Source organism: Leptopilina heterotoma, unplaced genomic scaffold (genome assembly GCF_015476425.1).
Source record: "Leptopilina heterotoma isolate Lh14 unplaced genomic scaffold, ASM1547642v1 Lhet_182, whole genome shotgun sequence".
In the NCBI taxonomy this organism is placed as follows: Eukaryota; Metazoa; Arthropoda; class Insecta; order Hymenoptera; family Figitidae; genus Leptopilina; species Leptopilina heterotoma.
The window spans coordinates 88,857-101,854 of NW_025110899.1; the positions used below are offsets into that span (position 1 = coordinate 88,857).

Here is a 12,998-nt window from a genome sequence, read left to right on the forward strand (position 1 = left end):
GATGATGAATAGACATGCAGAAGAAAATGACAGAAGCTGTCTGCGTCCTTTTCTTTCCAAGGCTTTGTTCCCGTATCCGGGAAATTTTTACCGAAGGTGTAAACGTACCCTAACGTCTTATATATTTCTGTGAACTGTTGTGAACGGATATTAAAGCAGAAGTTTTATCATCAACATCATCAATAATATGATATTTTTGATGATTATATTAATTAATTAAATATATCATTAAATTATATATTGAACAAAATATTTAAACAATATTTCATAACGAAAGTGTGTTTACTATAGAATGTAATATCTGTCACACGGTTAAACACGTGAAACAGGAGTAAATTAAGTTTTGTCAGTTTTGTTTACTTCCAATTGTTTAAAGATGTCAAGAGGAGGAACAAGATTAGACACTAAAAAAGTGGTATGCACTGTATGATATACTTATTCTGATGAAAACATTTTGTTTCTGTGTGAGATTAACAATTTTTTTTCCAAGTCTTATTTTAATATTATACTTTCCTTTTATTTTTCAGAATTCAGAATTATTTACACTAACGTATGGTGCTCTTGTTGCTCAATTATTAAAGGATTATGAAAACGTTGAAGATGTTAATAAGCAGCTGGAGAGAATGGGATACAATATGGGAATAAGATTAATAGAAGACTTTTTAGCACGTACAGGTTCTGGTCGGTGTTATGACTTTAGGGACACAGCGGAAAAAATCCAAAGCGCCTTTAAAATATATCTTGGTGTAACACCTACTATTACGAATTGGAATGCTGCTGGAGATGAATTTTCCCTATGTTTTGAATCTAATCCTCTCACGGAATTCGTTGAACTTCCAGACAATTGTTTGCACTTAAAATACTGTAATTTATTAACTGGAGTGTTACGCGGTGCTTGTGAAATGGTTCAGATGGAAATTGCTGCGTGGTTCGTTCAAGATCAGTTGAAAAACGATAACATTACTGAGGTACGAATCAAATTTGTAAAAAGACTAGAAGATGCTATTCCTGCTGGCGAAGATTGAATCTGTGAATTCGTAGTTGAAGGGGGACAAATTTAATACAATGTGTCGTGCTTATTCCATTATGTTTAGTAAAATAATGTTTAATATGTTCTACAGTGTTGCCTTTCTGTAATCAGTAGTTGCAATAAATATTTATTACCGAATAAAGTAATATAAAAATTGTACTAATATGGGGGTGCAATATTTGTTAATCGATCCACTTTAAAGGTGTCTAAAAATATACCCTTCTTAACAATACTTTCAATATTGTAAATTTTTTTAAAAATTATAATGAATAAATAAAAATACTATTATGTCGTAATCTTCTCCTATTTACTTTAATATCTTAAAAAAAATTAACTATAAATATAACGTTGACAATTTTTACTAACTAATCACACTCACTAAGTTGAAATTAAAAAATTTAATGTTAATTTGACAATTTGCTGTAACGATCTTGCATTTTTTGTAATAATTTTTGTTTCTTTTTTGTCGATACATTCTCATCTAAAGGAATAGGGTTACAGTCTTTATATCCAAGGCCAGATTTACTAGAGTTTTGCATGATTGGTACCTGAAACAGCAGCAACTATTAAAGACATATCTAGAAATTATTCATACTTTCGATTAATAAATAAAATTTATTAAAGAAACACACTGTCAATTGAAAGTGTTTTTTTTAAAAGTCCGTTTTTTGAAAAAAGGTCCGTAAAGTCCGTAATTCAATTCAAAAATGATGAAAAGTTGGTAAATTGTACGATATAATTTGGATAATTTTAGAGAAATAACAAATGATCGCAGAAAGAGAAAAGGAAGAAAATGAAAGTCTTACAGGTTCCAGTATACCGCTGCCTTCTTTGCCAAGGGATTGTCCTTCTGACCAACCCATTCTGGATAATAGTTTGAAACCTTTATTGTCCTTTGCAATGGAACTGAAAATATCCAACTTATTTGAATTCGAAACTTAGGTTGATGTTTAAATTTCTATCGATCGAAAATATTTCTCATGTACTTACGATTCTAGAGAAGTTTGTTCTGTTTTAGCATATTGATCCGAAGAACCATTGCACTGCCTTCTTGCCTGCGCCCTGTCTTGATAGCCAACGGCTACATTGCTGGCAGCAACGTCATTGCTGCTTTCAACGCCGAATTTTGATTTCAACCGTCGTAATTCCGATTTGTATTGTTGTATTTTTGAAATACACGTTTCATTAATAGTGGAATTCGCGAGTAGAAGACCAGGTTCGCAATTTTCACACGTCTCATATCCTTCGTGAACATGACACAATAGTTTTGTACAGCCTACTTGTAAAATAGATCCATGTATTACTTCGAAGGGATCTGATTCTTGTTTCGCTACAGACATTCTTACATTGTTTAGAATTGTTCCATTCCGAGAGCCCAAATCTATGATTTCATATAACTTCTTCTCTTCATTATATTGAAATCTAGCATGATGCTGTAAGAGAAAAAATAATAAAATTTCCAGTATGATAATATTATCACGTTTCACCTTTTAATTAGACAAATCAGTTTACCTTACTAATATTTATGTCTTGAATTAGGACATTGTGATTCCCTTCTCGGCCAATCGATCCTCCAGTATAAGGAATAAGAAAAAGAGTTCCCAGTTTGAGTTTTGATAGATTGGTCTCTTTAACAACTATTCGCATACACGGTGGATAAGTTTTCGCTAAATCTATAAAAACAATTTCCATTAAATAAGTGCTGACAAATGACAGTTAGAATTCTGATTCTTGTGTTATTAAAATAACTCATTATTTCCTAACAATAGTAATTAAAATTATTAAATGCCTCTATCATCATCGTCATCGTTTTCGTCACTAGTGAATTGAGTAGATTCAGCTTCTTGACTACTGCAGCTGCTATCACTCTCTGAACATTCTCCTTCTTCATGTTCATTAGATTGATAATCTTCACTAATCATTCTATGTTTATTGCTTCTATTCTGTAAGAGATCAAGAAAAATTAGAAGATTGATAGCAAATTTTACATAAAAATTTTATGTATTATCGGAAAAAAACAACTCTTTCCAAGAGCTTTAGAAATATAAACAATTTACACATTAAAAACATAAGTTTTATACCCTCTTTAATTTTCTCAATTTTCGTTTTGTACTTTCTTTCAATTCCTTATTCTGTTCATCTGCTTTTTCAATATATGCTTGACTGTGAAATTTATAAGAATTACTTTGTTCATCGTAGTAATAATATATCCCAGAATTTCCATCGTAATATAAGCCCATTTTCTAAAATTTTAATGAATACATTAAAAAAATGAAACTTAGCGTGCAACCATCTGATATTAATTCACCAGAAAAATAAAAAATATTTACTGCATCATAATAATATCCAGTATTATAATCATAGTACAATCCTGTGGTTTCCTCGTAAACAAATCCAGTTTGCTGAACTGCAAGTTCTGCCACTTTCTTAATTTCATCAACAAAATTGGTAGGATTATCTTCTGCAGTTGAATTCCATATTTTCGTAATTTCATTCCTAGAACCATCTCCATCAGAAAAACTTGTTTGCGTTTCAGAATTAGTAAAACTTTTCTTTAATATCAACTGCTGACCTTGCTAACAAATATGTAAAAAATCAATATAATTAAACTTTCAAAAATTAGTTTCTATTATAAATAAAATTTACCAGTTTTATTATCTCTTTCTGTAATTTTGCAATTAGTGACTTTTGTTCTTTTATACGAAGTTGACATTTTTGCATGAATTTTAAAACATGTGGAAATTGATTTAATTCCAGAATAATATCTTCCTTTAATTCTAAATCTTCTTCGTAACTTTCATTTATATCTGCTGTATCACTGACAATCTGAAAATAGTAAAAAATATTGAAAAAAATCTCTCTCTTTCACAAAAATAATAATCTAATTTATTTAATTATTTTTATATTATTTAGTTTTATAGTATTGATATAATATTTAACCTTGTTTACTGTTGTCATTTCTTGTTTATAATTATTTCTATTTTTTATTTCACTTTTTTGTTATTCCTGTGAATACTTTTATCTTAGCATTCTTATTGTCATTATTATTTCACTTTGAAACTGTGCTCACTGTAAGAATTATAATATTTGTAATTTATTAAACTACATACAAGTGAAACTACTATTTTCATTTCCATGTGAATGTGTGGGATGTATACTGATGTAGTAGTAGTAGTAGTAGTACCTTGAGTACTACCTTTCCTTTCTTTTTCTTGTCTTCGTAACTACTTTAGGGTGTAGTCACATCTGGCTGATTAGATTTAAACCAAAGAGTGAAGGACGTTCTACAATGAGTTCAAATTTCAAAAAAGGCAAGTCTAACTCTAAAGGTGCTTCACACCTACTAATATTTGGGCTCTAGCAGTGTTGAACGGATAAATTTTTTCACAACCGTAAACTGTGTTTTCCGTTGAGCAGTGAGGGTGAAGTCCCATGGCACCGTTTTGCGTTGCGTTTTGTAACTAGGCCATGAGTGTGAGAGAGATGAAGATATAGGTTCGCTATATTTGCACTCATGGCCTAGTTACAAAACGCAACGCAAAACGCTGCCATGGGACTCCACCCTGAGGCTGAAGTCCCATGGCAGCGTTTTGCGTTGCGTTTTGTAACTAGGCAATGAGTGTGAGAGAGTTGGAGATATATGTTTGCTATATTTGCACTCATGGCCTAGTTACAAAACGCAACGCAAAACGCTGCCATGGGACTGCGGCCTGAGTGTAACAAAGATAGAAGTATATATCTTTCTCGCTGGCAGCTGAGTTGTGACCATGCCTTTATGTTTACAAACTAGTTGTGCTTAGACCTTAATTGAGAACATTAGCGCCATCCGTCCTCAACGGTATTGGATAGAAGATAAAAAATTCTTTTTTTCTCTCTTTTACCGTCTAGAGAGACAAGATGGTAAGCTTTTCTTTCATTTTCGTTTTTAAATCTATAAACATCTTAAGAAAAGAAATAGTTTTTAAATTTTAATATATTGAGAATAAAAGTGTAATAATTAATATATCTAGTACAATATTTATTTTTTATACCAGTTAAATTCTACTTGTGTTGTTTCAAGTGAAAAATCGTGCGTGATCAATTTCGATTTTTGTTATAGTTATACCCTTTCAAATATTAGTTTATCACAATTTAGAATTTGTATAATCACAATTTGTTATGTATAATAATTTTATCAACGAATCTCTAATGGAATCTAAAGGTTGAAATATATTAACAGGCGAAAAATATTAATTTACTTTTCTAACCTAACCTCATTTGTCTTTAGTTTTTTGACAAATGCTTGTGTGAAATTTTCACGTGTTTAATACATTTGATTTAATGTAATTGCATCTCATTGTTTTTCATTTCTGTTTTTTTAATATTATTTTTTATAATTTCAATACCAAGCTTGTGTCTAAATCTAAAAATTATTATTTACCATTTGGATTAAAATTTGTTGGTGGAATTTGTTTGTAATTGAATAAATATTTAATGGTTTTATTTTAGGCTCGTGGACCAAAGAAACATTTGAAGCGTCTGAATGCCCCGAAGGCATGGATGTTGGATAAATTGGGTGGTGTTTATGCTCCACGACCATCCACTGGCCCTCACAAACTACGAGAATCTTTACCTTTGGTAATTTTTCTTCGAAATAGGCTAAAGTATGCCTTAACAAACTGCGAAGTGAAAAAAATCTGCATTCAAAGGCTCATTAAGGTCGACGGCAAAGTTCGTACCGATGCCAACTACCCAACTGGTTTCATGGGTAAGATGAACAAAATTCGTAAATATCAATCGAAACATTAAATTTTAATTTATTCACAAAGATGAGAAACTGGGATAGTTATAATTTTATACTAAAATAGTTTTAATCATATGTATGATATTTAAAGTAGGCCAGAATCGAAGCCAAGAGACTTTAATTTTCAAGTTTTTTGGTCAATCATAGGCCTATAGTAATAAGATTGCATTTTCTTATGGTCACGGACTGAGTAATTATATTCTTTTCGTATTACCCAGAAAAAGTACATTGATTTTTAAAAAGTTAGTCAATTCTTTTCCGTTTTATCCAATTTGACCTTAAAGTACTATGAAAGTATTCAGAAAAAGATAATATTGAACAATTTAAGTATATTCTTAAAATTTCTGAAAATTGAAAATAATCTTTCATTTCCTTTATAGATGTTGTGACTATTGAAAAGACCGGTGAATTTTTCCGATTGATCTATGATGTGAAAGGACGATTCACAATTCATCGCATTACTGCTGAAGAAGCAAAAGTAAGTCAATCGAACTATTTATTCGATTAAGATTTTATTAATCTTTTTAATTCAGGAGGAAAAATTAATCTTATTTTTATTTTTCAGTACAAATTGTGCAAAGTGAAACGTGTTCAGACTGGACCAAAGGGAATTCCTTTCTTGGTAACACACGATGGAAGAACTATCCGTTATCCAGATCCTTTGATTAAAGTAAATGACACCGTTCAACTGGATATCGCCACTTCTAAAATTCTTGATTCTATTCGATTTGACTCTGGTACGAATTTAATTTTTTTAAAACATAAATTTTTAAATAATTAAACAAAATCAATCAATGTTTTTTAATATTCTCTTTTCTTATAGGTAATTTATGTATGATTACGGGAGGAAGGAATTTGGGTCGTGTTGGAAGTGTCGTTAGCCGAGAACGTCATCCTGGTTCATTTGACATTTGTCACATTAAAGATTCCCAAGGTCACACATTTGCCACAAGGTAAACATTTTTTTTTAAATAAATATAAAAAATAAGGTCTTATCGAAGCTTCAATGTCGGTTTTTAAAGATATTGTGAGTCATGAAAGACCAAAAGTAAAAAATTCCTTATAATTGGTCGCTGATTGATTTATTTGATAATCTTTCCGTATTACCCAAAGAGGTGACAAATATTTATCATTTAAATTTATGGGTTATTGTGAATTGATTTAATTATATAAATCTGTTTTTTTATAGGTTAAATAATGTATTTATCATTGGCAAAGGGTCGAAACCATATGTGAGTCTTCCAAGAGGAAAGGGAGTGAAGCTCACGATTGCCGAAGAAAGAGACAAAAGGTTGGCATCCAAGCGAGAGTAATGTATGTTTCAGGAGAAAATTTTCTAAATAAACGAGAGTTTTCGATGAAAGGTTTAGATTTTTCTTTAAACATCATTTTTTTTGTTAAACAATTTTAATTCAGTCATTCCAAAAGTAATTGTCAAGTTTATATTACAAACTAGTAAGTCGGTAATTTTAATTTACAAAATTACATATCTACATTTAATTAGCCTACTAAATAGGTTTTTAATTAGCCTATTAAATTAAATAAACAGAATTGCGATTAGAATATTTAAGTGAGGAATTTTCACTCAAGTATTTAATTAATTGATACATTTTTGTGCTTACATTTATTTTAATATTGAAAATAAAAAATATACGTAATTGTATTAAAAAATGAATACAAGAGTTTAGACTAATTTCTTTGGAATTAGATGAATATAAATAGATATTTTTTAAATTATAAGCGCTTTGGATGCGTATAAAGAATTTATTTCACATTTATAAAAAAGCCACTGAATTTTTTCAAACTCCAATTTGTTGGAATTGAATGGATTTGCAAAATTAATGGTTTTAAAACTCATTAACACTTTCCTTGGACAATGGTGAATTTGTATAAGAACGTGAAGAGACGCTCAAGGGTTTTTTGGTGTTACTCGCTTGTTTACAATCGCAAGCTGTTGAAAGCAAGTCCGTGTGGTTGCATTCCTTTTGAAGAACGCTATTGTCACCTGTAGGGAAAATTGAAATACATAATATTATATTTTTGAGAGAAAAATTATTAACAAGGATGTGAAATGCAATATTTAACCGTTATAAACAGCTTTAATGCTTTGAGCAGATTCCGGGCGTGTCGTGAATTGTGAAACACTTTCTTCGTCGTCTTTCAATTCTTTCAAACGCAGTTTATTGAACTCTTCTTCTCGAATGCTGCAGGTCGATCTAGATCTCGTGCTTTCGGCGACTTGTTCGTCTGCATGCAATTGAGAAGGGCATTTCCAAATTATAATTGCTCCATCGGCGCTCACGGATACAATGTACTTGCCATCGGGACTAAATTTAATTCCAGTAATGATAGCAGCATGACCAAGACCAATGTGTGTAATTTCAGCATTTTGGTAGTGCCACAACTTGACAATGCTGTCATTTGAGCCAGTGACAAAATGTCGACAATCAGCACTAATGTCCACGCAGTTCAGGGCCCCTACCCCCGAGCCTTCAACTTCTCGAATGAGGGAAGCAGTTAGAGTTTCCCAATAGCCTATTAAACGGTCAGTTCCACAAGTTAAAACTTGAACACTATTTGGAGTGAAACATGCTGCCATGTACATTGTATTTCCCATTAAGACTTTCTTTCTCGTACACTGCCTGCAGAAGATTTTTCGTTTTATTTATCAAAAAATAATTAATTTTTTCCGTTTACCATGTTTACTTACACAATGTCCCATATAATGCACGTTCCATCCACACTTGAACTGATGACTTGATCATCATTTTTGGAAATGTGCAAAGACGTCACTGGTCCTCTGTGCTCTTTCAGAATACAAACAAGTCTTTGAACATCAGGTTTTACATCCCAAATTCTTATCTGTAAGATAATATTTTTTAATTACAAAATATTAATATTTTTAATAAATAGAAAATAAATAGAAAACTTGCTTGTCCATCACATCCAGCACTGACAATCTTCTTTCCGTTTTTGGTAATAACAACAGCTGATACGGATTTGAGGTGAGCATTGTGAATCGCAAACAATAATCTACCTGACTGTGGAGCAAAAGCTCTTATAACTCCATCATTCCACGCTAAAATGTATTTTCAACAAACATTTAATTAGATATTAATTAAAAGGTGTTAAATAAGAAGCAATTTTTTATCCAACGTACCAGATATTATCATTTTTCCATCGTAGCTAAAACAAAGATTGGAGCAGACGAAATTTGAAATTGTTATTCTCAGCAATTCCTTTTGTGTTTCAACTCTCCACAATCTGATGTCATCTTTGCTACTCGTCGCAAAAATTTCAGAGTAGTTGCTGCAAAAAGAGTGAAAATTGGATACATTAGAAGCGAATTATGAAATATATCTATAACTTGATTATAGTTTTACGTACGAAGGAAAGGCAATACTGTATATTGTATTTGTATGGCAAGTGACTAGAAGACGCATGTCAAAATCTTTCAATTTTATCTGATAAATCTCACATAAAGTAGTTCCAATGAGTACATAATCATTTTTATATAAAACCATTGAAGATACCGCATTACCAACATTTTCAGCTTGAAGCTAGAATTAAAAGAAAATTAAAATTTGCCTGATCAGGGTTGCCATTCTTTTGCTCTTTTCAAATTCTCTGACATTTCCAGGTTTAATTTAATTTTAATCTCGTGAAATTATAATACAAGGACAAGTGACTTGTAAATGAATTCTTTGCAAACATTTCAAAAGGAAATAAATGAAAAGATAATTTACAATTTGAATCTGAGGTATACTGGGTAGTTTAACGCTCTTTTTAAAATTCAAAGGAGTATTTAGAATTTTAATAGTTTCAACATTTCCTCCTCCAGAGCCAACTAATATTTTCTCCTCATCCAAAAGTAAAAGTGCTGTCACTCCACCAGGATAAAGATCTCCTATTCCAGCTTTCAATTTTTTTAAATCTTTTGGAATTTTTGAATAACAACCAATCATTATAGGTGTCTGCACCGGTTCCATGTATTCCATATTGTGATAATAATTCAATCTGTTATTAATGAAATTATTTAAGTGAACATGAATTTGGAAACAGTTTACTACCGCACATCTCACCTTGTCTTGATGATATCGCCCGAGGAAGTTCCACAATAAGCAATTTCATCCCTATTATCAATTACAACACAATTTATAGTGCGTTTTATTTTACCCACTCTAACGCATATTCCATTGAGTTTGCGAGTTTCTGGATTAATTCTCCACACTTTGATGGTATTTTCACCAGCACTCACAAAACATTGGTCACGCATATTTGTTCGTTTTACAGTCCAAGCACTTCCAGCTATTTCAGTACTTGCATATGATCCTAAATTATCAAAATATTAAATATTTTCTATTTTCATAGATTGATTACCCAAATATTATGTAGTATACCACAAATAGCTTCATTTTCACGAACATTCCAAATGACAATGTTTCCATCGTCTCGCCCTCCGAGACTGATCAAATAATTACTTTCAGATGAGAAGCATAGATCCTCGACTCTTACTTTATGAATCTCGTAACTACTTTTCATCACTTTTTTCTCATAGTCCCATACAATAACCATTGCCTACAATAATAACAATTGCAGAACATCAATAAATATAATTACATACTAATTGACTAATATTTTATTACTGATTTATTACTTTGAATCCTAAATGATTTATTTGACCAGAAGCAATAAATTTTCCACAGGGAGAGACACACAAAGCTGATATTACATTTGTATGTCCAGATAAAAAAAATTGTTCGCCTGAAGTTATGTTTTTAACAGTGACTTTATTACCCATTGGAAATAAAAGATATTCCTGGTTTGGGTGAACGTGCAAGCTGTTTTTCGTAATTCCTTATTTTATTGAGAAGTTTTCTTTATTAATAATTTGACATTATATAAATAATGCAATTCTGTAAACAATTTAAATATTTAATATTATTCATACCATCGAAAGAAATTATGCCGATGAGATCTAAATTGAGAAGATTCGAATTTTTTTGATTCATATTCCCGTTCATTTCAGAAAGGAATGTAAAAATGCTTATTTGTGCTTATTTTTACTAAATAGAAAATATTATTGATAATGAAATAACAATCTGACGTTAGTTTTTGGTTTTAGCGTCTTTTTAAAACAAAGCAGAGGGGATACATTTCCATGACAACGAACATCCGCTTGCATGCGCAGTATTGTTGTAATATATTTGTTTCCAAAATCTATTCTCTTTCCTTTACATATTATAAAAGTGCGAATTGTTTAAATAATTAGAAAATTTAGCAACGTACAAATTAGAAGAAAACTATTTTTGGTTTTTTAAACAAAAGGTCTTTCTGGATCTTCTGGATAAATCGTCACGCATGCGCAGTACACTAAAATCCTTTTAACCGTCTGTGTCAGTTGTGTTGTTTGTGTGGAGCTCGAGTTACTGCTCTAATGTCAATTTTAAGCATATATACTTAAAAATTGTTTTGTTTTTTAAATTTTATACATATACAGTTGGATTTTGATTAACTTGAAAATTTATAAAACTTATAAAATTATATTAAAAGCGTTATAACAAGAATACTGTACCTTTAACTAGAAGTTTAAGGTTAACATTGCTCCTCGAGTGCATTTAAATTTTAACCGTTTTTCCGTTGTGGTCCTGCTGTCAATTTTCTTTTTAAACATCATCAGAATTTAAAAGTTGACAATGGATATATTGAAGTAAGTATACGAATATTATGAAACTTTTTTTTATTGTTTACTACAAGATACTTTTATTATTATAATTTTTCTAAAAAAAAACTAACCTCATTTTCTTAAATTAAATTGTTCTATATGTTATAACTATTTTTAAAAATTCAAATATTTTTATTGTATGTTTATAATATTTTTTCTTAAAATATTAATCTTAATTGCTTATGATTCAGAAATATTTTGATTTAAATGTGCTTTTCTGTTGTGATCTGAATAGCAATATTCTTGCAAATGCTCCGCCTACATTTTGGAAGAAAGGAAGATTAGAAACCTTTGAAAATTGGCCATTTCAATTAGCTAATAATAACTGTAATGCAGAAAGAATGGCAGCAGCAGGATTTCATTTTATTGGAAATAAGAATGAGCCAGATTTAGTTGGATGTTTCATTTGCTCTAAACAACTCGATGGATGGGAGCCAGATGATGATCCTTGGTACATTTTCTATTCTTATTTTTTAATGCTAGGTAGTTAAACTTTTAATAAAAAAAAATTATATTTTAGGGCGGAACATGAAAAACATCAATCGTCTTGTGCTTTTGTGAAGCTGAATAAACCAGATGAAATGCTGTGGACAATAGAAGACTTATACAGCCTACTTTTGGAAACTTTAAAAAAGGATTTGGTAAGTTTTTGCTTTTATTTCACACAAAGTTGTTCTTTTAGAACCAAATTCTATGCAGGTAATTTTTTATTTTAAAAAATTATATAATTCTCATTTTTATGCGAAATTCTCTTTGAAAATAGTGAGTAGTTAGCAGTGTGCATCTGAGCGTAGATTGAGTTATTGAATCTGAAGAATCAATCACAATTTATTTTGATTAATTATTGTTAATAGTTTCCTCAAAAAGAGATAATAACTAAAACTTGTATTTCAGGAAAAACAACATAATTTTGAAATAAATAAATTCAACAACCATGTGGAAGACTTATTACATCAAATTCCGAATGCTTGCAAAGGATCAAGAAAAAGTCGAAAAAATGCTTGAGATAAAATAGATTACAATTAAATTTTTACTATCAACATGATGTTTATCTTTGCCACTATCATTAGCATTTTCAATTTTCGAAACTACCACAAGACTGAGATAATATATCTCTTGGATTGTTATTAATATTAATTAATCCTCTTAATGATTAAAACAATATTCTACTTTTCAATTAGCACAATACGAGATAAATAAACTTCTCTTTAACTGTACTTTTTGAGTGACATGACGATACTTGACTGAATTCCAACGTAAAATCCAGTAAGTAGTAATATAAGAATAACTTGTAGATAAATGCGTATCTTCTAATTTATATTATTATACCTTCATTGAAGTGTAGTATTTTCTAATTTTTTTTACAATTATTATTATTCGTTTATGTACACATATGAATAATTTTAACAATATTAAATAACATTCTTTTTTAATTAGGATTAATTTATTAAAATTCACCG

The 12,998-nt window shown here is 30.3% G+C and overlaps 5 protein-coding genes across 6 annotated transcripts; 3 read left to right on the forward strand and 2 right to left on the reverse strand.

The window, feature by feature from the left end:
• Positions 1–134: 134 nt before the first annotated feature.
• Positions 135–1,326, forward strand: LOC122500139 (trafficking protein particle complex subunit 3). Its single transcript, XM_043608899.1, has 2 exons — positions 135–415; positions 528–1,326. Exons 1-2 carry the CDS (start codon positions 377–379, stop codon positions 1,023–1,025), a joined length of 537 nt encoding a protein of 178 aa, XP_043464834.1. The 5' UTR covers positions 135–376; the 3' UTR covers positions 1,026–1,326.
• LOC122500136 (angiogenic factor with G patch and FHA domains 1) lies at positions 1,319–4,218 on the reverse strand. Its single transcript, XM_043608896.1, has 9 exons — positions 3,971–4,218; positions 3,677–3,856; positions 3,361–3,606; positions 3,112–3,273; positions 2,820–2,973; positions 2,543–2,703; positions 2,021–2,463; positions 1,837–1,936; positions 1,319–1,578 (listed from the first exon to the last, which is right to left on the reverse strand). The coding sequence occupies exons 1-9, from the start codon at positions 3,986–3,988 to the stop codon at positions 1,435–1,437; spliced, it is 1,608 nt and encodes a 535-aa protein (XP_043464831.1). The 5' UTR covers positions 3,989–4,218; the 3' UTR covers positions 1,319–1,434.
• A 563-nt stretch (positions 4,219–4,781) lies between these two features.
• Positions 4,782–7,176, forward strand: LOC122500146 (40S ribosomal protein S4). The gene is made up of 6 exons (XM_043608913.1): positions 4,782–4,930; positions 5,519–5,777; positions 6,194–6,291; positions 6,379–6,550; positions 6,637–6,766; positions 7,003–7,176. Exons 1-6 carry the CDS (start codon positions 4,928–4,930, stop codon positions 7,124–7,126), a joined length of 786 nt encoding a protein of 261 aa, XP_043464848.1. The 5' UTR covers positions 4,782–4,927; the 3' UTR covers positions 7,127–7,176.
• Positions 7,177–7,201: 25 nt separating this feature from the next.
• LOC122500142 (cilia- and flagella-associated protein 52-like) lies at positions 7,202–11,036 on the reverse strand. 2 transcript variants are annotated; one of them, XM_043608903.1, is made up of 11 exons: positions 10,765–11,036; positions 10,471–10,670; positions 10,214–10,391; positions 9,896–10,145; positions 9,560–9,830; positions 9,201–9,373; positions 8,974–9,122; positions 8,747–8,892; positions 8,524–8,675; positions 7,899–8,455; positions 7,202–7,818 (listed from the first exon to the last, which is right to left on the reverse strand). In XM_043608903.1, exons 1-11 carry the CDS (start codon positions 10,835–10,837, stop codon positions 7,661–7,663), a joined length of 2,307 nt encoding a protein of 768 aa, XP_043464838.1. In that variant the 5' UTR covers positions 10,838–11,036; the 3' UTR covers positions 7,202–7,660. The 2 variants fall into 2 exon arrangements, with proteins under 2 accessions (XP_043464838.1, XP_043464839.1); XM_043608904.1 differs by lacking the exons at positions 9,201–9,373; positions 9,560–9,830.
• A 187-nt stretch (positions 11,037–11,223) lies between these two features.
• On the forward strand, positions 11,224–12,578 carry LOC122500147 (baculoviral IAP repeat-containing protein 5-like). The gene is made up of 4 exons (XM_043608915.1): positions 11,224–11,523; positions 11,774–11,989; positions 12,059–12,179; positions 12,433–12,578. The coding sequence occupies exons 1-4, from the start codon at positions 11,510–11,512 to the stop codon at positions 12,541–12,543; spliced, it is 462 nt and encodes a 153-aa protein (XP_043464850.1). The 5' UTR covers positions 11,224–11,509; the 3' UTR covers positions 12,544–12,578.
• Positions 12,579–12,998: the final 420 nt, after the last annotated feature.

Bases quoted from the DNA above. Each gene is read 5' to 3' on its own strand.
- LOC122500146 (XM_043608913.1), top strand. The intron at 6,292-6,378 runs GTAAGTCAATCG...TTTATTTTTCAG, and splicing joins TTACTGCTGAAGAAGCAAAA to TACAAATTGTGCAAAGTGAA. The intron at 6,551-6,636 runs GTACGAATTTAA...CTTTTCTTATAG, and splicing joins TTCTATTCGATTTGACTCTG to GTAATTTATGTATGATTACG.
- LOC122500147 (XM_043608915.1), top strand. The intron at 11,990-12,058 runs GTACATTTTCTA...ATTATATTTTAG, and splicing joins GAGCCAGATGATGATCCTTG to GGCGGAACATGAAAAACATC. The intron at 12,180-12,432 runs GTAAGTTTTTGC...CTTGTATTTCAG, and splicing joins AAACTTTAAAAAAGGATTTG to GAAAAACAACATAATTTTGA.
- LOC122500142 (XM_043608903.1), bottom strand. From the start codon at position 10,837: ATGAACGGGAATATGAATCAAAAAAATTCGAATCTTCTCAATTTAGAT. The intron at 9,831-9,895 runs GTGAGATGTGCG...CATTAATAACAG, and splicing joins GGCGATATCATCAAGACAAG to ATTGAATTATTATCACAATA. The intron at 9,374-9,559 runs GTAAATTATCTT...TTTTAATTCTAG, and splicing joins GTATACCTCAGATTCAAATT to CTTCAAGCTGAAAATGTTGG.
- LOC122500139 (XM_043608899.1), top strand. From the start codon at position 377: ATGTCAAGAGGAGGAACAAGATTAGACACTAAAAAAGTG. The intron at 416-527 runs GTATGCACTGTA...TTTATTTTTCAG, and splicing joins GATTAGACACTAAAAAAGTG to AATTCAGAATTATTTACACT.
- LOC122500136 (XM_043608896.1), bottom strand. The intron at 2,974-3,111 runs GTATAAAACTTA...GATCTCTTACAG, and splicing joins AATTGAGAAAATTAAAGAGG to AATAGAAGCAATAAACATAG. The intron at 1,579-1,836 runs GTAAGACTTTCA...CTGCTGTTTCAG, and splicing joins GCAGCGGTATACTGGAACCT to GTACCAATCATGCAAAACTC.